This window comes from Erinaceus europaeus, chromosome 1 (genome assembly GCF_950295315.1).
Source record: "Erinaceus europaeus chromosome 1, mEriEur2.1, whole genome shotgun sequence".
Taxonomy (NCBI): Eukaryota; Metazoa; Chordata; class Mammalia; order Eulipotyphla; family Erinaceidae; genus Erinaceus; species Erinaceus europaeus.
In genome coordinates this window covers 154,573,350-154,599,785 of record NC_080162.1, presented here as the reverse complement: position 1 = coordinate 154,599,785, position 26,436 = coordinate 154,573,350, and the positions used below count along the sequence as shown (strand labels likewise).

At 36.1% G+C, this 26,436-nt stretch overlaps 1 protein-coding gene across 4 annotated transcripts in view; it reads right to left on the bottom strand.

Moving 5' to 3' along the window:
* PXDNL (peroxidasin like) overlaps nucleotides 1–26,436 on the bottom strand; it is a 515,089-nt gene that overhangs the window by 181,011 nt on the left and 307,642 nt on the right. For all 4 annotated transcript variants that reach the window (XM_007515968.2, XM_060198510.1, XM_060198505.1 and 1 more), the window contains exon 5: nucleotides 15,947–16,018. In XM_007515968.2, coding sequence (XP_007516030.1) covers nucleotides 15,947–16,018 — 72 coding nt within the window. The remainder of the gene's footprint in view (nucleotides 1–15,946; nucleotides 16,019–26,436) is intronic.

The following is a 26,436-nucleotide window of genomic DNA, read 5'->3' as shown; positions in this document are numbered from 1 at the left end:
GTCAATCATTCTTCTCTCCCCTAGAGAATGCACCCTGAGTGGGATCACAACAAAGGTATTAGCAGGTTTAGCACCTAGGACTTCATCTTTGGAATTCCACAAGCCACAGGAAGTAGTAGAGGCCTGGCTCACTGTATTCCTTCCCTTTAATCTACCTGAACAGTCCTACACCGATTTGGGCTCCTTCTGTGCTGCCCTGATCAGACCATCTTCTACTGTGAACAGAGAAATTATAACTAAAGAAAACAGTAGATATGAAAGGTGCTGCTGAGTGTGTATTCAAAAGAGAGAATATATGTGAAGAGCAGACAAAAATCAGACTGCACAAAATAGAGGAAAGTTCAGTCATTTCCTTCTTAAGACAGGAATAAATGATCATTAGTCATCAAGTCATGTCTACAAAATGTTAACAACTAGCTCTATTAGCCTTTCTCTGCAACTACTCAATAACCGTAACCCTGGCTCAAAACAAAAGAAAAAAATCATCCAGTTTTTTTTTTCCTATCACTGTTTTTAACTGTATTTTAACTACTAGGATTAACATAAAGTGCAGCAGGCAAGTGATCAGTAACCAAACACTTTTTATTTTCAATGATTTTGTTGTTGAGGTATCACTGTGTATGGTCTAGATCCATACACAGGTTCCAGGTGTGCACGTCCAGAAAGCACTGTGTGCGTCCCCTTTGCACCAATTGGCACACTAGTCTCCCAGTCTTTCCAGTTCTCTCTGGTAACTGGTTGATATTAGAGTTATAATATTTGCTACTATTTTATTTAATTCATCTCTTTGTTTTCTCTGTATACCACATACAAGCAAAATTTTATTTGGTTGTCCTTCGCTTCCTGGCTTATTTCATAACATCCTCTAGGTTCATTTATATTGGTGCAAAGGGAAGGACCTCATCACTTTTTTATAGATGAAGAGCATCTTCCATTGTTACATTCCACATTTTGCTTATCCATTCATCAGCTGGGAAACATCTGAGCTAATACAATAATGCTGTATTACTATATTAGCTCAGATGTATATATAATAATATAATAGGGTGTTTTATCTTATTTGAATTAATTTTTAAGATAAACATCCAAAAGTAGAATACCTGGATCTTACAGCACTTGTATTTTTAAGTGCTGATATCTTTTAATATAGCAACAATTTTTGAAGCATCTACATTCTACTTTCCATAATAGCTATACCAACATACATCCCCACTAATAATGGGTAAGAGTTTTTATCTCCACATTATCACAAAGACTTGCTTGTTGTCTTTTGGATAGCAACTGTGTTCATAGGAGCGGGATACTATCTCACTGTAGTTCTGATTTACATTACCCTTATAGTTGGTGATGATGAGCATTCTCCCTGTGACTGTGTCTATGTCTTCTTTGATGAAGGGTCTATTCAGATCTGCACATTTTGGGATATTTTTCTTGAGTTTTAGGAATTCTTTATATATATATACTATATCAGGCCCTTGTGAATGTATGCAAATATTTTTAAGGTAGTGTGCTTTAATTTTACTGTGGGACTTACTGAATGCTCAGCTTTTTCTAATTAATAAAGTTATTCCTCATAAGAGTGAAGGAAAGAGTCTCCTTTATCACTATCTTGGTCCTGGAAGTCTGCCAAACTCTTTTCATAGTTTTGGAGACTTAATGCACATCTAGGCTGATATACATTTCACCCTAATCTTTCCTATTTTTGATTCACTATACTCATTTTCCCTTGCACCATCTAATTCATAAAACTCAGAATAAATGGCTCGAGATGGAATTGTAAATGTTGGGGAAGTTTGGTGTACAGATAGATGGAAAGTCACAAAGTACATCTTAATCTCATTCACTAGCCCTAACTTATTTCTATCTTTCCAGCAAAATTGGAGTACAATTTTATGATAGGGAAATAGTTTACAGTTCATTGCAGCCAAACTGTAGGAAAAGTCACATGCTTTAGAAGATGTACATGTGTTTTATTTTTGCTAGGCTACATTTTGTTCATCATTTTGTAACTAACGAAGTTCCTTGTGACAGCAACAATAAAAAAAAGGAGAGTGCTTTTCATTCTCTAAAGATATTCTAAAAAACTAGAAATTGCAGTAATATTGAGAGCTTGAAAGATGTTGTCTGCTTTTCTGGCCAATATGAATTAATCATTTAATGTGAGGAAAAATCTAGATTCTATCAACACAGATTTTGAAGTGAGATATAAAAATATGGGGAAAATAACAGCTAAATATTTTCCTTACATATGAACAAATGATAGTAAAATATTTAAGTTAGTATTTTTCAACATTATGCTGATTTTATTCACAATCTATGGTTCTAAATTAAATACTACAGCTAATTGTTATGTCTACAACTCTTTGTTTTCAAACAACTTGACTTTTTTTTTAAATTTCTTTATTGTGGGTCAACTTGACCTTCTTTTAAGCCTCACTCCCTTTGCCTAAAAATTTGAAATACTTAGTACCATTTTCCTCCTAAACTGAGAGCACTAATAATACTATTTCAGCAGTACTGTTTAGTGTCAGTATGAAGATATATTCCTATACTTTCTTTTTCCTCTAACTTCCCCAAACTGAGTTCACAAAATGATTCTGTGCTATATTTGTTTATTTCTTCTTACAGAAATATCATTCTGACTCCTTTCCTCCCCATAATGACCTAAAATTCACTTCTTTCTATACTGAGTTTTTGTAATTAATTGACTCTGTCTTCTCTCAAAGAAATTTGGTCAGAAAAAAAAAGAAAGCATTCTAGCAATAGCTACTGAACAAAATTTAAGCCAAATACAGAGATCTATCATGTGACAGAAATATGCACAGTATTTTTAAAGTTGAAAAACAAGATCAGAAGAGAAAACACAAGTAAAATCTGAACTGGAATTGACGTATTGCACCAAAGTAAAAGACTCTGGGGTGGGTGGAGGCAGGGAAGAGAATACAGGTCCAAGAAGGAAGACAGAGGACCTAGTGGGGGGCTGTACTGTTATATAGAAAACTGAGAAATGTTATGCATGTACAAACTATTGTATTAACTGTTGAATGTAAAACATTAATTCCCCAATAAAGAAATTTTTTAAAAAGAAATATGCACACTATTTTTAAAAGCCATAAATAAGATGTTCACAGTAATCCTGTGAAAAATAAATCTTCTGTCTGAAGTTCAGAATATCTCAAAACACATGTACTGGAAATCAAAGAGACTTCTGATAAGTACAGAAAATTCCATATTTACCTCCTACTCATTGAGAAAACTTCTTGTGAGTTATTAATTTTTTTTCCAGTGAGGAGCATGTCTACAAAAAACTGACGTTTTCTAATTTGCATGACTACATGCCAGTCCATCGCTGCCACTTCACAAGTCTCATACCATGATGCTGCTTGGGTCATGTGCTGTCTCTACATTCCCACAGCCCAATTTTTTCTTATGCACCATGAGTGTATATTTTATCTAAGCATTTTCCTACTGGTATAATTCTAAATATTTTCCTTAAATATGAACAAATGGTAAGAATCATTAAATTTTCTGAAATAAACATGCAGAATACAAAATATGAGTAGGTGAAGTCTGTATGCAAATAAAATATAAACACAAGCTTTGCTGAAGTATCCATAGTCTCACTGATTTGAATAAGGGAACATGCAACAATGCCAGGAATATTATATAACAGCTATCATTCATTGTTACACAAAAGTCAGAATTCTTTTTTTAAGATTTTATTTATTTATTAATGAGAAAGCTAGGAGGAGAGAAAGAACCAGATATCACTCTGGTCATGTGCTGCTAGTGATTGAGAGTCTAGTGCTTTAGCCATTGCACCACCTCCCGGACCACCAAAAGTCAGAATTCTTTATATATCTTTCACTTTTCATTGATGGAATTAATGGTCTACATTAAGTACAGTTGTTGACACATGAGTAATTCTCATCTCACCATGTTAGGTTTCTGCAAAACATCCTCACTCCCAACCTAGGTCTCTCTCCACCACCAGGCTCCAAGATTTAAAAACTATCCTCACCCTCACCCTCACCCTTTGATTTAGTGCAGTACACCAAGAACCCTGGTAGTGGAACAAAAGTAGACATGCTGGACAGTGTAATAGACTTGAGAGTTCATATAAATAAGCCCCCACACCTATGGGCATCTAATTTTTGACAATAGATCCAAAATATTAAGTGGAGAGAGAAAACTTTTCAACAAAGTACAAGGAAAATTAGGTTGAAATATGCAGAAGGATGAAACTGAACCACTGCGTTTCACCACACATGAAAGTAAACTACAAATGGATCAAGGATTCAGATGTAAGAGCAGAAACCATCAAATATTTAGAGGAAGTGCCAGCGTAATTATTTTCCATCTTTCTACTTTCAACAGACATCATTTTAGTTATTGGCCAATCTGTCAAGCTCTGCACCACTTTGTACATTTTTTAATTTTTCTTTTCTATCTCCTCCAGTGTTATTGCTGGAGCTCGGTACCTGTACCAGAAATTCACTGTGCCTGGAGGCTACTTTTTCTCCCTTTTGTTGCCCTTGTTGTTTGTTGTTGTTGTTGTTATTGTTCTCATTGCTGTCTTTGTTGTTGGATAGGACACAAAGAAATCAAGAGGGGAGGGGAAAGCAGAGAGAGGGAGAGAAAGACACCTGCATACCTGCTTCACCACTTGTGAAGCAACCTCCCTGTAGGTGGGGAGCCAGGGACTCATCAGGGATCTTTGTGCTTGTGCTTGTCCTTGTGCTTTGTGCCATGTGTACTTAACCCACTGTGCTATCACCCAGCCCCCAGCCCCATTTTAAATCATGTGTCCTCAAGGATATGTTAAACTTGGTGATATAATAATAAACAATTTATAATACTTATATAAAAACTCATCTAGTAGAGAAAGATTTGATTTTTTACCAAAGTATTATAATTTTGAAGTAGTTCCTTCTATTCACAGAAAATGTAAAATATGAGTCTTCTCTTGCCCATATTGGAATTACATCCCTGCAGAAAGGGACATTCTCACATGAGTGATATTTTTGTGACAAATGTGAATGCAACACAGTGGGTCTTTCTTTATTAAATTCTATCAGTAAGGGGCTATTTTAAATATCAGTCTCTTGCTGCAGATGAATGTACATAACTTGAAGATACGTGGTTACAGACACACCGTAGATAAAAATTTGTTCACAGCGGAAAAAATATTATTGAATAATTTAATTTTAAGGGCCAGGTGGTGGCACAACTAGTTGAACACACATACTAGAATATGCAAGGACCCAGGTTCAAGCCACAGGGTTGGAACCTCCAGGGAGGAAGCTTCATAAGTGAAGCATGGCTGTGGGTGTCTCTCTGTCTCTCTCCCTCTTTATTTCCTCCTTCCTCTCAATTTCCAGCTGTCTCTATCCAATAAATAAATAAAATGTAATAAAAAATTTAAAAGGGATACTTTCATTTTTATATCCAAGATTTTGTTTCAACAAACTGCAGTTATACGTACAAGATCTTTTGTAGAAAATAGTGAACTGAGTATATAAATTCTGCCTTGTGTTCTTTTATGACACTTTTCCTAGAAGAGCAATACAAATAAAAAAAAAAGCATAATGTAGAAGACTACCAACTGACAAGGGATTTCAATAAATAATGGAAACGAATGAAAATGCATGAAAGAATGTTGGTGGATATCATAGAAAGCTGTAACTCAGAGAACACTATGAGGTTGAAACAATCTGGTTGCTTAGGATCAGTAGCACCAAAGGGTTATGGGACAGAGGACAGGAATGAGAAGTGCAGTTGAAAATAGAATGGTTGGGAGTCAGGTGGTAGCGCAGCTGGTTAAGTGCACATGGCGCAAAGTGTAAGAACTGCATAAGGATCCCGGTTTGAGGTCCTGGCTCCCCACCTGCAGAGGGTTGGCTTCACAAGCTTTGAAGCAGGTCTGCAGGTGTCTATCTTTCTCTCCCCCTCTCTGTCTTCCCCTCTTCTCTCCATTTCTCTCTGTCCTATCTAGCAATGATGACATCAATAAATACAATAACAATAAAAAACAATAAGAGCAACAAAAGAGAAAATGAATTTAAAAAAATTAAAAAGAAAATAGAATGATTAGTCTCTTGTCCGATGTATGATATGTGAAGATCTCCCATTCCATGAGGGGTCTCTTTGTTGGAGTAATGGTTTCTTTTACTGTGCGAAGCTCTTCAATTTGATGTAGTTCCATTGATTTGTTTTTGTTTTAGTCTTCCTTGCAATTGGGCTTGTATCATCAAAGATGCTCTTGAGGTGTAGGTGGGAAAGTGTTTCACTAATGTTTTCCTCTAAGTATTTGATAGTTTCTGGTCTAACAAACAGGTCCTTGATCCTTTTGGAGTTGATTTTTGTTTCTGGTGAGATAAAACGGTTCAGTTTCATTCTTCTGCATGTTTCAACCCAGTTTTCCCAGCACTATTTATTGAAGAGAGACTCCTTTCTCCAAGTAATATTTTGGGCACCCTTATCAAAGATTAGATGTCCATAGGTGTGGGGGTTTAGTTCTGGGCTTTCAATTCTGTTCCACAGTTCTGCATACATATTTTTGTTCCAGTACCATACTTTTTTGATTATGTTGGCTTTATAATATAGTTTGAGATCTGGGAATGTGATGCCTCCATTTCAGTTTCTTTTTCTCAAGATTGTTTTGGCAATTCTAGGTGTTTTCTGGTTTCAGATAATTTATTGTAATTTTTGTTCTATTCTCTAAAGGAGCTTGGTAGAACATTGATGGGTATCATATTAAATCTGTATTTAATATTCTCTGGGGAAAATATTCATTTTGATGGTATTAATTCTTCCAATCCATGAGCATGGGATATCCTTCCATTTCTTGGTATCATTTTCTATTTCTTTAAATAGTGATTCATTGTTTTCTGTATACAAGTCTTTCAAGAGACTAATCACCAAAATATATAAAGAGCACAACAAATTCAGCAACAAAAAAGCAAATGACCCCATCCAAAAATGGGCAGAGGATATGAACAGAAAATTCACTGCAGAAGAAATCCAAAAGGCTAACAAACATATGAAAATTGCTCCATGTCACTGATTGTCAGAGAAATGCAAATAAGACAACACTGAGTTATCACCTCATCCCTGTGAGAATGGCATACATCAAAAAGGACAGCAGTAACAAATGCTTGAGAGGCTGTGGGAACAAAGGAACCCTTCTACACTGCTGATAGGAATGTAAATTGGTCCAATGTCTGTGGAAAGCAGTCTGGAGAACTCTCACAAGGCTAGCCATGGACCTTACATATGACCCAGTAATTTTTCTCCTAGGGATATACCCCAAGGACTCCATAACATCCAACCAAAAGGATATGTGCACACCTATGTTCATAGCAGCACAACTGGTAATACCTAAAACCTGGAAGCAACCCACTTGCCCAACAACTGATGAATGGCTGAGAAAGCTGTGGTATATATACACAATGGAATACTATGCAGCTATTAGGAACAATGAACCCACCTTCTCTGACCCAGCTTCGTTGGAGCTAGAAGGAATTATTGTAAGTGAGCTAAGTCAGAAAGACAAAGACTAGTATGGGATGATCCCACTCATAAACAGAAGTTGAGAACGAAAAACAGAATGAGAAACTCAAAGCAGGATTTGACTTAGTTTAAAGTAGGACACTAAAGTAAAAAATCTCTGGGTTGAGGGTGAGGGTGGGTGTTCGGCTTCACTGGGGCTGGGGGGGAGGGGAAAAATGGGGCACAGTCTTTTGGTGGTGGGAATGGTGTTTATGTACACTCCTATTAACTTGTAGTCATATAAATCACTATTTAATTAATATGATGGGGAGGAACTGATTGAATATCTCAAACTTTTTAATGCACAGACCATAGGCCAAGTCTTTGAAATGTTCTCTTTGAAAGCTTAGACAAGGTAGAACAGAAGCAACCAGTGGCAATACTCTATAAGACACAGCTATATACAAATAATGTCAAAGGACATAAAGTATCGTGATGTTGTGTATGGTATAGCAAATCCTAAAATGGTATTTTCAAAATTAACCTAATTGCCAAATAATTTGATTACAATAATAACTATCTATTGCCTTCTTAAACCCTAAGGCAGTGGAACCTCCTGCTTCCCCAATAGAGCCTATATTTCCCCCAGTCCTGCAACCCCTAGGGTAGGGCTAACTTTCCTGCATGCTTCTCTCAAGTCATACCAAATGATATTGCATCTGACTATTTCAATTTAATCAGCACAATGAGTAGAGTATCACCTCAGCATGTTTAGAGATGTCAGACATGGAATGTCAACCTGTCAGCCTCATTACTCAGGTGAGACTTTTCCTTTCATAGTATTCTCTAATTCTATTCCAGGTGTTTCACTTCCTAACAAAGTTCCAAAACCTAGATATAGACCAGCTTCCATGGGATAGGGCATATGTTCACATGTATCCATAAATTATGGCGAAATATATACCTGAAAGCAAAAGTGCACAATAGTCTGCAGTGAGTCAGTATATACAGCGAGCAAGTAGAAAGACCTAAAAAGACACCATAAAGTTCACAATGAAATAGTGTTTAATTAGACTTAGATAACCTTCTCACCTACTTCCTAATATATTTTCCTCAGTCACTCCTAAGCTAACCTTATCAAAGTAAGGACTACAAAAGTTGAATAAGGGCAAGAGAGGAAGATGGGTTCTGAAATTGGGACAGCTTAGAATGTTCCTACTCATGACCATAGAATGTGAGCTCAGATCTAAAGGGATGCAGAGGTCTCATAGGCTCCTAACCTCACATCAAATCAATGGGGTTTACAGTCAACAACATTTACATACCTTTCCCATATTTGGGAGCTACTCTCTTCCCTGATCCTGCTTTCTGGTCCTTTTACCAGCCATGACATCATCTCCCCAGACAACAACTTGGATCCACCTGCATGTCATATGTCAGCCTCAGAAAACAAAATAAAACAAAACAAAACAAAACAACACTAATACAGTCATGGGCCCTTTAGAATATAACTAAAATAGGCCTACTAGCTATCTACAAAACGGAGACCCCCAAATCTTCATCTGCACTATTCCAGCCTTAAGTTCATTATTAGTCAACAATTTGTTTGGCTTTATATGTTAACTATTCTTTCAGCTGCCAGGTCCCAGATGCTACTGTGATGTCAACCTGGGCAGAGGACTCCACCAATGTGTCCAGGAGCCCTGCTTCCCCAGAGCCCCACCTGACCAGGGAAAGAGAGAGACAGGCTGGGAGTATGAAGCAATTACAGAAGCCAGACCTTCCACCATCTGTACCCCATAATGCCCCTTGGTCTATGCTCCCAGAGGGATAAAGATTAGAAAAGCTATTGGTAGAGGGGGATGGGATATGGAGTTCTGGTGGTGGGACTGAACATTAAAAAAATTTACAAGTATTGTTAATGTTAATTTCCATAATGACATGATAATTTTTAAAAATATCCTTAGCAGATACATACTGAAGTAGTTACAGATAAATTGACATGATTCAGTTTAAAATAATCTATAAAAAACAATTAAGTGAGAAAATAGATGAAACAAAACTGGCAAATGTTAATAGTTGATGGGCATATGTGGTTCATTATACTATTCTCTTTTAAATGTTTGGAATTTATTGTAATAAAAAATCTATTCTCACAAAAAGGGGCTAGCCCAATCCTTTCTTTTTTCATTTCTTTTCTTTCTTCCTTTATCTCTGCCTAGGATCATGAAGGGATCTTGCAAGACCTGAAACCTATATATCAGGAAAGAAGGTCTACTCAGCTTTCTTTTTTTCCATTAAAATGTTGTCTTTTATCTAGCCAAGTACAATGTCTGTATAGGTGGACATAGCACATATGCCAGTCTAATTTACCAACTTGTTTTTCTATTCTGGTTTGGATGGTTGTGTTGGAATCCACCCTTCCTCAATTTATAGCAGTAACATCATATTCTAGGTCTGTCATTAGGGGAAAGAAACAAAGTAATTCTTGTGACTTTGGTTACTGCATGTCTGATAAACATAGTTTACTTAAGCAGCTATTTCTAGGGTCTATGAGTACAAAAGTTCTGCCTCAGAGTTTGGGACCAAGGTTACAGTTCTTAATAAAATATCATGTTGCTTTATTTTTTCCCTGGTAAATCACCCATCCAGCACCTTTTTAGGAAGACAGTATTAGTCTGAGACAATTCAAGTATTTCCAGGTATTATGCTAACATCACATTTAATAATATCTAAATATTACCTCTTAATCACCAGTGACCTTTATTCTAAGGGTATTATTCTAGTAGAAATATCTCCTGAAATAATGAGCCTCACCTCACTGATGTAATCTAATCAACCCTTCAGGGAAGAGCGCAAAGATTTATGTGAAAGGTTAGGGAAATAGTTCAGTCAATTAGAACACCAACTTGTATGCCCACAGGCCAAAAGTTCAATCCTAAGTATCACTTTATGTCAGAGTTGAGCAGTACTTTAGTTCTCTCTCCGTCTCTCTCTCTCTCTCTCTCTCTCTCTCTCTCTCTCTCTGTCTTCATCCCTCCCTCCTTCCCTCCCTTCCTCGTTCATCCATAATAAAGTACATAAATATATTTTTATAAAGGTAAACTTCTAAAATAAAATAATCTCATCAGACTTTAAGCTAAATAACAAACTTAATGTCGTTTTTTAAAGGATATTGAGATACAGAGAATATGATATGTAATTAAGTTATCCTTTAAAGAGGAGACAGAATGAATGAGAAATAACTGTTAAGTAAATAAAGGGAATTTTTAAGACTTAGACACGTATACAATTCTGATGATTAAAAATACATAAGTGCCCATCTCAAAACTTAAAGTCTCATTCTTTAATATAAATATAAAATATAATATTAAAATTTCAAGTGCAAAGAATAAAGAGAAAAAATTAAAAGCACCCCGTCAAAATAAAACTAAGTTTTATAACATAAACAAATCTTTAGAAGACTAAAAAAAATAATAAAACAAAGTCCTCAAAGATTCCAGGCAAAATATTTTGAACTATAATTCTATACCAGATGAATTTACTATTAAAGAAAGAATTCATAAATTTTCAGGTGCTCAAGGACACTAAAAGTTATCTCCCTTTAAAAATCTATAATAGGTTCCTGTACAGGTATGCATCCAACAAGGGAGTAAAGCAGGAAAAATGTATGAATGGATTTTGAAGACTACTGACTCAACCCAAGAAATCAGTAATGTGAAATCCCAGGCTGATGACAGCTGACACTATGCCTAGGAAAAAACAGCTCCAATTAGAAAATGCAGGAAAAAATATTTGTGTGATCCATCCAATTTTCAGGATAAAAAATATGAATTTATTGCAAATATATATACTGCATTTTAAAATTAGCAAAAATGAAAATAATAGTAAATTAACAATTCAAACATAAAGTAAATACATGACATTCTTTTTAGCAATTTAACCTATATAATAAAATTAATTTTCATGGTCTGGGAGGTGGTACAGTGGCTAAGGCAGTAGACTCTCAAGCATGAGGTCCTGAGTTCAATCCCCGGCAGCACATTTGCCAGAGTGATGTTTGGTTCTTTCTCTCTCTCCTACCTTTCTCATTAATAAATAAATAAAATCTAAAAAAATAATTTTCTTTTTTTCAAACAAATGTTCTTTTTTTTTTGCTTCCAGTTTCTGGGGCTTGGTGCTAGCATTACAAATCTACTTCTCCTAGTGACCATTTTTTCCTTTTTTTCTTTTCCACAGGACAAAGAGAGGTAAGAAGAATCTATAAAGAGAAAAATAAATACTTACAGACATGCTCCACCACTTGTTCCCTTTGCAGGTGGGGAGCAGGTGCTCAAACGAGTCCTTGTGCATAGTACTATGTGTGCTTAACTGGGTGAGCCACAGTCCAGCCCCAGAAAAATAGTTTTGAAGCTCCCACATTCATATTTACATTTAGACAAAGTAATGAAATGCTAGCTTCTCTTTATGCTAATATATAATAATCTAATTAAAATAGTATGTAGAATTCTATATATAATTTAATGTAGATTATATTTTAGTGGCACAATTATAAATAAAAATATATAAATAATTATATGGTTTATACCATTTATGTATTTATTTATTTACTTATTTCTTTTACCAGAGCACTGTTAAACTCTGGTTTTTAGTGGTATAGGTGGTTGAACCTGGAATTTCAAAATTTCAGGTATCTTCAGTCTTTTGCATAGCAATTAGGCTACCTCCCCCATCTGGTCAAATTTTTATGTAATATATAATTAAAATGTGTATAATAATTTTAGAAGTAATTTTATGAATAATGAAAAGAAATGCATTTGTAGTTGCAGGACAAGATAGATAGGTTATCTATTTATGTGGTATAAAGACAATATGTAGGTATATGGTTTATGTGGTATAAAGACAATATGTAGGTAATAGAATATGAATGTAAATACAAAAGAAAAAAATAAAAATAAAACAGTATTATGTAATAGCCTCAAGATTTTTAACAAGAATATCAGAATAACTAAAACTAGAGTAAAAAGACAAATTAAATATCAATGAATCAACTAAAATAATACAACCATCAGACATGAGGCATAAGAAAGCTAAATCCTCATCTTTCAGTATGGGCAATCAAGTGATACAATCTGCAGTTGTAAAGGAAAGAAAAAAGAAGGTTGATAGGTATAATCTAGAGAAGTCATGAATTCCATGTTTAAAAAGAATAAAAACAATAGGACAGGGGGGTTTTATTATCAAGAGAGTTTCCCTTCATAAGTTCTATGGATATATATGATTTGTGATTAATAGTAACAAGATTATAAAGTTAATGTTCTGTGTCCCCATCCTCTCACCTCCCAACCACCTACCTCTATGGCAAAATTTTCCATGTGTACATCTACTTGTTTACTTAAAGAACAGAAAGGAAATTAAAAGCTAAAACCTAATTTGTATTAGTCTATTCTTTATCACTTCAATTCCATTCATTGATGCTACTGTTGGAGAGTGAGTGAGAATTTCCCAACCCCTGGGCAACAATCTCTCTTCCCATCTTTATAGTGTTCAATGTTGCTTCTTGTTAAGCTCTGCAGCTGGACTTTTCAGAGCCATAGTGCTTCAGTGGCTGTCTTGCTACACAGCAAGGGAGCAAAGCTGATTCAGCAGCAAAATTCCTCTAAAGAAGGAGCTCCAGGATTTGTGACATTTTTTAACACTAAACTTTGAAATTTGCCAGTGTAGTACCTAATCCTCCTGTGTGTCAGAGCAGAAAGAGAGCTCTGCATTTATTTATTTATTTATTTATTTTTATTCAGTTCCTTGTATTTCACCAAGTGTCTGTAGCACAAAAACAAACCAGCGTAACTGTTCAATGTTTTCACTAAGATTCCCATCTCTCTCTCTCCCTCGCTTGTTCCTATACCTTCATATACAAATAAAACTGGAGGGATAATGTATTCTTTTTGACTTTTAATTTTACTGGACTGTTCTATATATTATGATTAGAGGATACATTTTTAGAAGTTTATCAATTCTTAATTCATGTTTTTGAAGAAAGATATTTTGATTTAGTTTATGTAATTTTGTATTTTCTTTTCAGGAAAAAAATACCATAGCTTGAGCTAAAGATAATAGATTCATTAATATAAAATATAAGTGAAAATGGAGCTGTAAAGTATCATCTGATAAAAGAGAAAAGGTTAGCAAGTGTCATTTTATAAAGCTTTATTTAAAGTTCATATACTCATATCTTCCCAACTGTAAACCATTAACCCCCAATAAAAGAATTAAAAACAGAAAAGAAAAGCATACAAATGTTACAAAGCTCAATGGATTTCCTAAAACTGAATACAGCTATATAATGACTACCCAGAAAAAGTAAAATCAGTGGTCTGGGAGGTGGCACAGTGATAGGGCTTTGGACTCTCAAGCATGAGGTCACAGGTTCGATCCCCGGCAACACATGTGCCAGAGTGATGTCTGGTTCTCTCTCTACTCCTATCTTTCATAAGTAAAATCTTAAAAAAAAAAAAAAAAAAAAAAGCAAAATATTCCGAGGACTGCAAAAGTACCTCCTACCCCTTCCAACTTCACCTTCTCTCCAAAGGTAACTGCCAAAAATACAACACTGGTAAACCTTAGAAACATTTTAAGCAATAAGTAAATAAATTACATAAATAACATAAAGCATAGTGTGATTTTATATTTAGAAGAAATTTTTAAAAATAGCAATTGTCTCTAGGAACTGTATTCTATTTCATGAATATTCAACAACGTATTTATCTTTTATTTTGTTGTAAGATACTTAAGTAGCTTCTAATGTAAGGCCATTAGAACAAAAGTTGCCTGTCTACTCCTGCAGCTTCCTGGGCCGGTGGGGGGTGTGGGTGGGTGGGTGGGATGGGACACAGTCTTTTGGTAGTGGGAATGGTGTTTATGTACACTCCTAGTAAAGTGTAGTCATATAAATCACTAGTTAATTAATATGAGAGGGGGGAAAATAATTGTATGTCTCGAAGTTTTTAAAACACAGACTGAGTCTTTTTAATATATAGGCTGTGTATATGATATGCGGACTCTCTCAAAAGCCTAGACCAAGTAGATCAGAAGCAACCAATGGCACAGCTACATACAAGATACTGGGTACTATACAGCAAACTCTAACAAAAAGACTTTTCAAAGTTAACCCAATTACCAAATAATGTGATGATAACATTAACTATCCATTGTCTTTTTGAACCCTAAGACATCAGGAACCTCACATCTCCACTAGAGAGCCTATATTTCCCCCAGTCCTGGAACCTTAGGATAGGGCCCACTTTCCTGCATGCCTCTCCCAATCCATATCAAATAATATTGCATCTGCCGATTGCAACCTGATCAACGCAATTATTGCCACCTCAACATGCTTCAGCTCAGACTGTGTCCAGAGACTTCACGTGTGGAATGACAACCCTTCAGCTTCATTACTTGGGTGAGACCTTTCCTTTCATAGTATTCTCTAATTCCATCCCAGGTGATTCACTTTCTAACAAAGTCCCAAAACCTAGATATACACCAGGTTCTGTGAGAGAGAGCATTATGTTCACACGTTTCCATAAACTACTGCAAAATATATACCTGAAAGCAGAAGTACACTAGAGTTTGTAGTGAGTACCCCTCTAACACTTCCTCTCCACTATTCCAACCTTTGGGTCCATGATTCTTCAACAATTTGTTTGGCTTAGTATATTAACTCTCTTTTCAGCCCCCAGGTTCCAGATGTCATCAGGATGCCAGCCAGGCTTCCCTGGACTGAAGACCCCACCAATGTGCCCTGGAGCTCAGCTTCCCCAGAGACTCACCTTACTAGGGAAAGAGAGAGGCAGACTGGGAGTATGGACCAACCAGTCAACATCCATGTTCAGTGGGGAAGCAATTACGGAAGCCAGACCTTCCACCTTCTGCAACCCACAACGACCCTGGGTCCATGCTCCCAGAGGGATAGAGAATGGGAAAGCTATCAGGGGAGGGGATGGGATATGGAGATTGGGTGGTGGGAATTGTGTGGAGTTGTACCCCTCCTTCCCTATGGTTTTGTTAAATTATCCTTTCTTAAATAAAAAAATAAATTTAAAAAAAAAGAACAAAAGCTGCCATAAACACTGAAGAGTTTGTGGCCCATGCTATATGTTCTGTTATTATATCTAGAACTTGAAGAAAACCCATAGGTCATAGGGGACACATACATTTTGCAATTGTTTCTTTCATAAGTTTTCATTTGTGGAATGCCTGTTCTATTGGCCTATGATTATTTGGGTTATCCATCTTTTACCCATTAATTTCAAACAATAAAATGTCATAAAGTGACTATTTTATAGTGTAAAGATAGAGACTCTTTGAAGCAAATGCCTTGACCTCCAGAACAGTCAATATATTGTATAAATGGAATCTTAAAGCAAAAGCAGATGATGTCTAAAGATTCAACACTTACAATCTCTCTAATTTCAGAAGGTCTCCAAAGGTCTCGGGCTGAAGTGTTTCTATTTGGTTGAAATGGATATACCTGGAAGGCAAAAAATCAAATTGGTTATTTCTTGTGCTAGTGAGTAAAGCAAAATGTTTGCAGAATTAGCAATAGCTTCACTTGAAAAACTGAACACAGATATTTCAAGTTTCTTCTATTCTGCACAATTCTGGGTCTAAAGTCCTAAATAGGAAACACAAAGGCCATCCAGATTGGTTACTTGATGCTGTCACTTTTCTTTGGTACCATTTTTGAGTAGAAAGATGCCATGGATTTGGTCTAGCTACTCTACTAGAAATTTAAACTCTTGGGGCAGGTGGTAATGCACTTGGTTAAGTGCACATGTGAGAGGACCCAAGTTCAAGTCCCTGGTCCCCACCTGCAAAGGAAAGTTGTACAAGTGGTGAAGTAGAGCTTTGGGTGTCTCTCTGTCTCTTTTCCTCTTTATATCCCCCTTCCTACTCAATCTTTATACCAAATAAATAAATAAATATTTTAAAAGACATTAAATCTCTTTAACTAAATCTAGAATAACAAGTCAGATTAGAATCACAATAAGACATAGTATATGTGATTACTAGCACAATGACACTTCAAAATAGAGACAACTTTCCTGTCTAGAGAAGGCAACAAAGTTTTTGATGTAACAGGATGTATATCTGAAATATTTATTTGAATAATGCTAGAATACATATGAACAGCAATGTGATTTGTTTTAATGCTGTCAGAACTAGAACTTCCCAGTCCACATCATCCCCTTCATACAGCATATTCAGTATTTCTCAAGTTCCTGTATAAGAAATTCTTCTCTTGAAGTAGTAGGCAGAGGTACTGAAGGTGGAAGATTTTGCACTTCCTTCAGAAATTCTTTGATGAAATGCTGTGGCATACTGTCAATATAGACATTCGAGGAGGCTTCTCCAAGGTCCATTGGTACACTACTTTATGAAAAGTTAAGTATTCACCCTGCACCTGATGACCTACTACAGATTTTAAAATCATTAAAACAGGGAGTCGGGCAGTAGTGCAGAGGTGCACGTGCAGGTGGTGCAAAGGCAAGGACTGGCATAAGGATCCTGGTTCAGCCCCGGTTCCCCACCTGCAGGAGAATCGCTTCACAAGCAGTGAAGCAGGTCTGCAGGTGTCTATCTTTCTCTCCCCCTCTCTGTCTTCCTCTGCTCTCACCATTTCTCTCTGTCCTACCCAACAATGAAGACAGCAATAATAACTACAACAATAAAACAGCAAGGGCAACAAAAGAGAATAAATAAATAACTTTTAAAAAATCATTAAAACAAATTCACCAGTGGCATGTTGCAGTGCAGTTTATAGTGAACTGCATGAAGAAAGCACTGCAAACACACAAGTTGTCATGAAAAGGAGAACAACAATGCTCATTCAGAATTGTGTTCATATGGGTCAATACAGTTAACCACACTCAACTTAGTGAACAGAAAGTCATTTAACTTGAAGTTAGGAAACACACAAAGAGAAAAGTTGTATGCTTTGCATGTTTACATAAAATATACTTATTTAATCACAATTAGCAAAGATTTTGAAAGAAAAAAGTAAAAATAAGTGAAAAAAACCAACACTGTTCATAAGCTTCTTTCTTAAAATTACTGTTATAGCATATAGAAGCACTTCTTATAGGTAATGCAAAGACATAACAATTATGATAGAAGAGAAAGGATGCGACTTGGGGAAAAACTGATAACTTCTTGCTCTCTTGGGTTGAACCAGAAAGTCCATGCGACACAGTATCACACTTCAAAATTTAGAATTTTGGCTTGGGATCACAAGCATTCTCCCTAACATACCACAACAAACCATATAAGGCAGAGCGATAATGGCATTAGTCTCTGAATATAACATCTTTGCCTTTGTTACATGAAATTAAATATAGCTTCTCTCACAAATACACTCACTATCTTCTTAAAAATCACTGCCCCATCTTAGTAAGAGATCTAACAAGTAATAAAGGAATAAGCCTGAAAAAAAGAAGAGATATAAAAGGAGTGGGACCTTAGGGAAAAAGAATGAGAGTTGAAGTGAGGAGGGAAGAGAGAAACTTTAGTGACTTCAATGAAATTTTGAAAGAGGACTCTAAGAGTACTTCTTTTCCCAAGCGAAATGTACTGCATCCTTAGACCCAAAATTCACAAATGCAGCATCTAGTCACTTTCTGATGAATAGGAGTAAGTACTGATTGGAGCTTCTAATTTAGCATGATGACAGAATAGATGTGAGGAGACAGTACAGCACCAAGGCTACACTGCCATAGCATCACCCAGGTGGTACTTAGACTCAAAATGGTGTCACACACTTGGCATTGTAAACACACTACCTGGTGAGCTACCACTAGCCTGTCAATTTTAATCCTCACAGTACGCTGTGAAGTAATAGTCTACTAACACCCTCTTTTTAAAATGTGGACCTAATATGATACAGAAATGTTAAGCAATTTGCTCCATTTCACAGTTTGTAAATGCTAAGTTCCAGATTCAATTAGACAAGTATTTCTCTTAGCACAATAGCTTCTCCAGTGACTGAAAGAATAGCTACACCTATCAACTGACATGTGGAGTAGAAGTAGGTGACTAAGGAGACTTAGTTAACACAGGCAGAAACAAAGGCTTCCTCACATGTATAAACAGATGTGTCACACTGGGAAATCAAACACTTAACATCATAGATAATCAATGGTAAATCCAGTCCACAGATCTTGTGAGACCTAAGTTCACAAATATCACTGGAAGATGCTTCTCCTTTTTTCTGGTAGCCATTCCCTCAATACACAAGTTCCATTCTCTATGAGGAGCTCAGTTCTTAACTAAAGGAAAATATGACTCCCCAGTCACAGAACAAATTAGCACCCCATTCAATCCATTATCCCCCTCTCATATTGGTTAAATAGTAATTTGTGAGACTATAAGTTAATAGGAGTATATATTAACACCATTCCCACCACTAAAGTCTGTGTCTCCCCCCCACACACACACATTGAAGCTGAAAATCTACCCTCACCCTCCACCCAGATTTTTACTTTGGTGCAATACTCCAAACTCAGTCATATTCTGCTTTGAGTTTCCCTTTCTGTTCTTCTTTTCAACTTCTGCTTATGAGTGGGGTCATCCTATACTCGACAAAGAGGTTATAAGCCTAGAACTTCCAGGTTTGTTTTTTCTTTTCTTTCTGGAGGTGTGGTTGGTTGGTTAATTAATTACAGTACAATTGTTACTTTTCCAGTTTATGAATGAATTTGGTCTTTTTCTTTCAGAAAAATTTTATTATAGTTTTCACCATAAATAAAACTAGACTACAGCATAGATCAGATCAATTGGCACCAGTGTCCATGTCATCATTTGTCAAATCTGCATTTTGCAAGGTTTGTACATGTGCCCAGATAACTTGGAAGGTTAACTATAATGAAGGTAGTTTCCTGTTTGGAGAGCTTCAGACACACCCACAAAACCAAAATCAGGGCAAGGCAGGAGATAATATGAGGATTTAAATGATATACAGGGCTGGGGATGACTCAATGACAAAGCAGAGGATTTGCATGCTTGAACTCCCAAGTTTAATCCCTGGCACTAAATTCCCAAATCAAATGATGCTATGGAATCTCAAACTCTCTCTCTCTCTCTCTCTCTCTCTCTCTCTCTCTCTCTCTCTCCACTACCTCCCTCTTTCTATCTACAGTAAAATACGAAAGATAAATAACATGATAGTTTATCCAATATCATATCTATTGTCTTTTAAGGGACATATCATGCAATCATATTCAATTTTTACTGTTGTTTTGTTTGTTGTTGCCTGTACTTCAGCACAAGTTATGTGGCCCCAGACAGGTGACTGAAGAGAACAAAACAAAGGCTACAAATGATTCTCTGGTGTTTGTGTTAGTTATGCAATCATATTTGTAATAATGGTATTTGTGCTTTGTATTCTATAATAATTAATTGAAAAGTAAGTATCATTTTTAAATGGTATATAATAAGTAACCTGAGCTTAGTAAATCATAGAAAATGCATAATCTCTTTCAGAACATATTGCTGAAAACATACTAAATACTATCTGTTCATTCCTCTATTTGGCTGAGTTTCTGCCAGAATATCTCCTCCACTCAAAAGATTACCAGGGATGCCTTGCAGGTCTAATGCTTTCTGCTGGACTTCAATTTAATTTGCAGTAGGATGAGCAAGCAAGTATGTCAGTTCACCACTAATAAATATGAAAAATGAATGGTGTGGATTTTATTCCTAGCAGGAAGAAAAGACAGCCAGAGAGCTCTGTTTGATCATAGTTCAGACATCTTTGAGGTATTTTTGTTTGTTTTTAAAAGTAGTGCTTATTTATTTTTTAAATTTTTTATATTTATTTATTCCCTTTTGTTGTCCTCTTTTTTTTATTATTGTAGTTATTACTGATGTTGTTGTTGTTGGATAGGACAGAGAGAAATGGAGAAAGGAGGGGAAGACAGAGAGGGGGAGAGAAAGATAGACACCTGCAGACCTGCTTCATCGCCTGTGAAGTGACTTCCCTGCTGGTGGGGAGCCGGGGGCTCGAACTGGGATCCTTATGTCAATCCTTGTGCTTTGCGCCTCATGCGCTTAACCTGCTGCGCTACCACCTGACTCCAAAATATTTGAGGTATTTTGTCCATACAGTTAGACAAGTTTCCTAAACAAAATTTTTCATAAAAAAATTTAACTTTAAACCTATTTAAAATAGTGTTTCAGATTTTAGGTATATATATATGTGTGTGTGTGTGTGTGTGTGTGTGTGTGTGTGTGTGTATAATTGGTTTAGCCCCATCATATAAAGCTGAATTAGCTTTGATTTCCATTCCGGTATCAAATTCATATTGTAGTAAGTCTCCTATTGCCTTAATTTTACTAGGCTGTTGAAAACTCTGACATTACTCAGACAACTATTGTAAGTAAGTAAATGCAAATGTTTACCAGAAAAGGTTTAAAATTTAAACATGGGGATCAGGTGGTGGCATATGTGATTGAGTACACACTTTACTGTGCTCAAGGACCTCTGTTCAAGTTCCCAGTCCCCATTTGCAGAAAGGAAGCTTCATGATGGTGAAAGATTGCTGTGGATATTTCTTTCTCTCACTCTACCTCCACTTCCTATATCAATTTCTCTATGTCATATCAAATAAATATTTTTTAAAAGACTCAGTAACAGTTACAATAATAAGGTTTAAATATAAGCATATCAGTAGTTACCTCTATGAACCCAGAAAACAGAAAATTAACACTTTTCCCATTTCATGTTTCTTCACACACAACCTCCCTAGAAAATTTGACCAGTAGGCGATAACAAAATTAAAGGTTATTTAGCAAATTCATCCAGGGATTTCATGAAAGAGAACAGATTTCATTACAAGGAGGTGTGTGGGGGGGTATGTATGTTTGCCAGAGCACTGCTCAGCTCTACCTTATGGTAGTGTGGAAACCGAACCTGGGACCTAGGAGCCTCAAGTATGAAAGTCTTTTGCATATCCATTATGCTATCTCCTCAGTTCTACAAAGAGCTGTTTTAGGATCACAAGTTTTTGTGATCATCAACAATATGCTTAATAGACCTGCTTGAGTAAATGCTCACTTTTACAACCATCCCCAGGTATTATGTCAACACAGTGAGGACACAAATTTTCCTAAGCTCTGCCAAGCATGCAGAGCAGAAATATGTGACTGAAGAATGACAACAAAAATAATAGCAAAAGAACAGTTCTCAGGAAAAGAAGTTGGCTATACTGATTTAGCTTTCAGCATGAACTCACTAAGCCACATAAAACAAACCCACTGCAATGTACCATCACCTTGGCAACCCCACTCTAACAGAAGAGCAGAGATGGAGAGAACACTGTACTTATCTGTGGAACAATCAAAACAGAATACAAGTTCAAGGTTCTCAGTCTTTTTGTTAAAAGAAACCAGTTTCATTTCTTCAAAAAGCTTTGTGCTTGTAAGTAATATAGAAGTGTAACATGGTTGAGGAAAATTATGTGTGTATCTCTGTATATATAATTTTGTATGTCTCTACTATTGTTAAATATAAGTTAAGAAAATAATAATTAGAAAAATACTGCTAGGGGGTGGTATAAAAGAAGAATTCAACAATCTTAACACACAGATACAATACCAGAGGAGAAGTAATAACTGAATTGGAGATATGCTATATTTGGTTTCCCATGGAAAAATAATAATAATTTAATTTTTTCTTTATATCAAAGCATTTTTATTTTTTGACTAAAGTAGCATTGGTTAATATAATATAAACTTCAGGTATGAATAAGTATAAATCACTTTCTGTATATGCTATGTTAGGTTCACCACTAAAAGTTCAATTCAATATATACTTTGTTGCTTTTATCCAAATGTCTCATTTCCTTTCTGACAACCCCTAATTTTGTCTTAGACTCCAAAGGTTTATTTTTGGTTTATTTAGTACCTTCATTTGTTTTTTACAAGATGAATGTGTCATTGTGACTCCAATGTTCCATACAACTCAAATGAGATTAAAATATGCATTTTCTAGCATAATTGCACAATAGCAAGTAAGAATTATCTGTTACAACAATAAATCATTCATGCAGTTTAGGAGTTAATTGTGCATCTTTTTATTTCAGAGCATGGTAAATTATTGTAACTGATTTTAAGGGAAAAATTGACTGAATTATCATAACCCATTAGGTTCAATAGAAAAGCTTTCTAGTATTTTATTTTCATGTTGTGGTGAAGTCAATCAATAATAGTGTATGTATCAAAACACATCATACAAAGAATTATATTTTCCTTAGATTGTTAAAGTCAGTAAAAATCACATTATATGAACTTAACTCCTCAAGTTATTTTAATTCTAAATTTGAGTAGTTAGGAAAAAATTCATGTTTCAGAGACAATTTAGGTATAATTCTTTTTTTTTTGCTACGTATAAATGGTCCATCTAAATCAAGTCTGTCCCTTCTAATCTACAATATTAGGTTATCTTCATAATATATGTGCTTATTATAAGTAGGATCACTGTGTCTGCCAACTCTCCTCCATTGGATTCCAACATTTCCCAAAACCTAATGTCAAACAGTAATGCCCCTCCATTCTCACTAGTCCAATAATTTTCTAATCAATTTCTGCTTGCCTATCTCCAGATCTCTGCCCCATCTTTAATTTTTCTTTTTAATCTTGTCTTAATTTTAATGAAAATATAGACTAGAGCACTGCTCATCTCTGGATTACAGTAGAGTTAGGGATTGAACCTGGGATACCAGAGCCCTAGGCATAACTTCTGCATAACCATTATGCTGTTTCCCCAGCCCTTTTTTATTTTTCAAAGTATCAAATGTTTAAAATATTTTCATTCATTTAGACTATATTAAAGAGTTACTTTCTCCTCAAATGACTTAGTGATCTTTCATGTCCAAAGTCACTTTATTCTTTTGTGATCTTTTAGCACATTGAAAACTTTTTTTAAAGCATTTATTGAGTGTTTATGAAGTATAAGACAAGATTCTCAACCTTCTCAGAGATTAGAGTCTGGTAAAAAGTAGAAGACAAGAAATCAATGGTCACAATCTAATCAAATATGTATTATCATAATGGTATGCACGTGAAAGCATCAGGAACCTAAAACAGATTTATAGATAAAGAAAAAAAGTATGCCAAGAGTAGAATTCTTTGAGTAATCTTTATAGGCAGGTTGTAGTACTTCCCCAGATGCTAGTGAAGAAAGATAATCTAGGCTGTGGAAAGGCAAATGGAGTCATGAAAGCACATGACTCTTTCTCAGCAGTTGGGCAGAGACATATGAACCTGCAAAGTCTGGGAAATATAAAGCTAGAGAAGAAACAAAATACATACTGATTTTGTACTCAGCAAGGAAATTTGTAAATAATTTTTCTGAAAATAATAAAGCTGAATTTTAAAATTTAAAGGAACTTCATAATGAAAAGATTAAATGGGTTGTGAATGGATAGATAGAAGGGCTGAATGAATGAAAGCATGACATCAGATACCAGGAAAAGAAAACAATAGGATGCAGTTCAAAGAAGGCCAGGGAAGAAAAGAATTAAAAGCAGCATACTAAAGAAGATCCTATAGAGGAGGGAAAAGAGTGGATGTTGCTATTTCACCAAAGAAAACACCACTTTAGGAGATAAGAATGTTAATTACATTACCATGCCAAGGACTCAGGTTCAAGTCCTCAGTTCTCACCTGCAGGGGGGAAGACGATTCATCAGGGTGAAGGAGTTCTGCCGGTGTCTCTCTTTCTTTTTTAAAAATATTTATTTATTTATTTCCTTTCTGTTGCCCTTGTTTTTATTTTTATGGTAGTTATTATTGTTGATGTTGTCGTTGTTGGATAGGACAGAGAGAAATCAAGAGAGGAGGGGAAGATAGAGAGGGGAAGAGAAAAATAGACACCTGCAGACCTGCTTCACCTTTTGTGAGGTGACCTCCCTGCAGGTGGGGAGCCAGGGTAAATAAAAGGGAAAGTCAATTAAAAGTGGTAGAGAAATGTATGATGTAAGGAGAGGAGCAGGTAGGAGTAGGTAGCATAATTGTTATGCAAAGAGACTTATGCCTGAGGTTCTGCAATCCTAGGTTCCGTCCCCGCATCACTTAAACCAGAACTGGTAAAAATAAAATAAAATAAAAAATAAAATAAAATAAAACGGAGAGAAGTGCATCTTGTCAACATGCTACCAATGAGTTCAGCTTCCTGTTTACTGTCACTGCTGGAGCTGGGACCCAGATTTGAGTGTTTTTTTTTAATTATTTTTTTTATATAAAATGGAAACACTGACAAGACCACAGCATAAGAGGGGTACAATTACACACAATTCCCACCAGAGCTCTGTATCCCATCCCCCTTCCCTGACAGTTTTCCTATTCTTTATCCCTTTGGGAGCATGGACCCAGGATCATTATAGGGTGCAGAAGGTAGAAGGTCTGGTTTCTGTAATTGCTTCCCCACTGAACATGGGTGTTGGCAGGTCCATCCACACTCCCAGCCTCCCCACCCCCCATCTCTGTATTTCTCATTTTAGTTCTTCCTCACTTGCACTGGGAGCAATAGTTGAGAACATTGGTAACTCCCTCCTCAATACATTTTCTTTTGTGGTTTCTCTCATACATAAAAAAGTTGCTCCTTTTCATATCTCTTGGTTCTTACTTTCCTTTTTACTCAACCACTTAGGATAATGGCCAGGGTTCAGTCTGGAGTCTTCTCAGGAGTCCATAGTTAATGCTATGTAGTATCATGGCAGCAAATACTCTCTGCAGGTCAGTGGCAAACAGTCCAGACCCCTCGCTCCTGCACTGGACTCCCACACCTCACAGATTACCTCATATGGAACTCAATAAACCTTCTTCTCCTTATTCAAGCCCATAGTACTAGCACACTTGACTCTTTTATTTTTTTTCTCCAGAATCCTACATTTAAGTTCTTTTTTTCAATATCCATCAACACAGAATCAGCATTGCCACCTCCCTGACTGGAGTGCTACCAACCCTGAACAAGTCTGTACCAAAGGGCTCTTCAATTCTTCTCTGGATGCTACCATGCCCTGGTGTATGTCTCTTTTCAACCAATAGTTAGAGCAGGGAGAAATCAGAGAGATCATCTGAAAATGTGTCACATTGTTTCGGTCATTTCACTCTTTAAAAAAAAAAAAAAAAACAGAGCTCACTGAGAACAAAAATCAAACTGCTCACAAGATAAAACAAATCTTCCCCTATGATCCAAGGCTATGTGCCTTGTCATACATTTGACCTAGGTTCATACCCAACCACCTTATGGGAGGTGTCATAACACCAGAAGGTCTGGTATTGTGATATCTCTAATTCTGTTTGAGTCATCTGAATAAAAAAGCAGCCTGAAGTAGTAAATATTATATATGTGAAGTCCTGACTCTATAAAAAATAAAAAGTGTTCTCTGGAGGGTCAGGATATAGCTCACAAAGCAGAATATATATTTTGCTATGTGGAAGAACCTGGGTTTGAGGCCCCAGCCACCAGATGGGAGTAACTAAAAGGGGAAGCTTTACAAGCCGTAAAATAGTGCTGTGGTGTTTCTTCTCTGTATCTTCTCCCACTTGGTCTTGCACTGCCTATCATTTTTTAAAAAATAAATTTCAGGGAGTCGGGCTGTAGCACAGCGGGTTAAGCGCAGGTGGCGCTAAGCTCAAGGAACGGCGTCAGGATCCCAGTTCGAGCCCCCGGCTCCCCACCTGCAGGCAGGTCCCTTCACAGGCGGTGAAGCAGGTCTGCAGGTGTCTGTCTTTCTCTCCCCCTCTCTGTCTTCCCCTCCTCTCTCCATTTCTCTCTGTCCTATCCAACAACAACGACATCAATAATAACTACAACAATAAAACAACAAGGGCAACAAAAGGGAATAAATAAATAAAATAAAATAAAATAAAAATATTAATAATAATAAA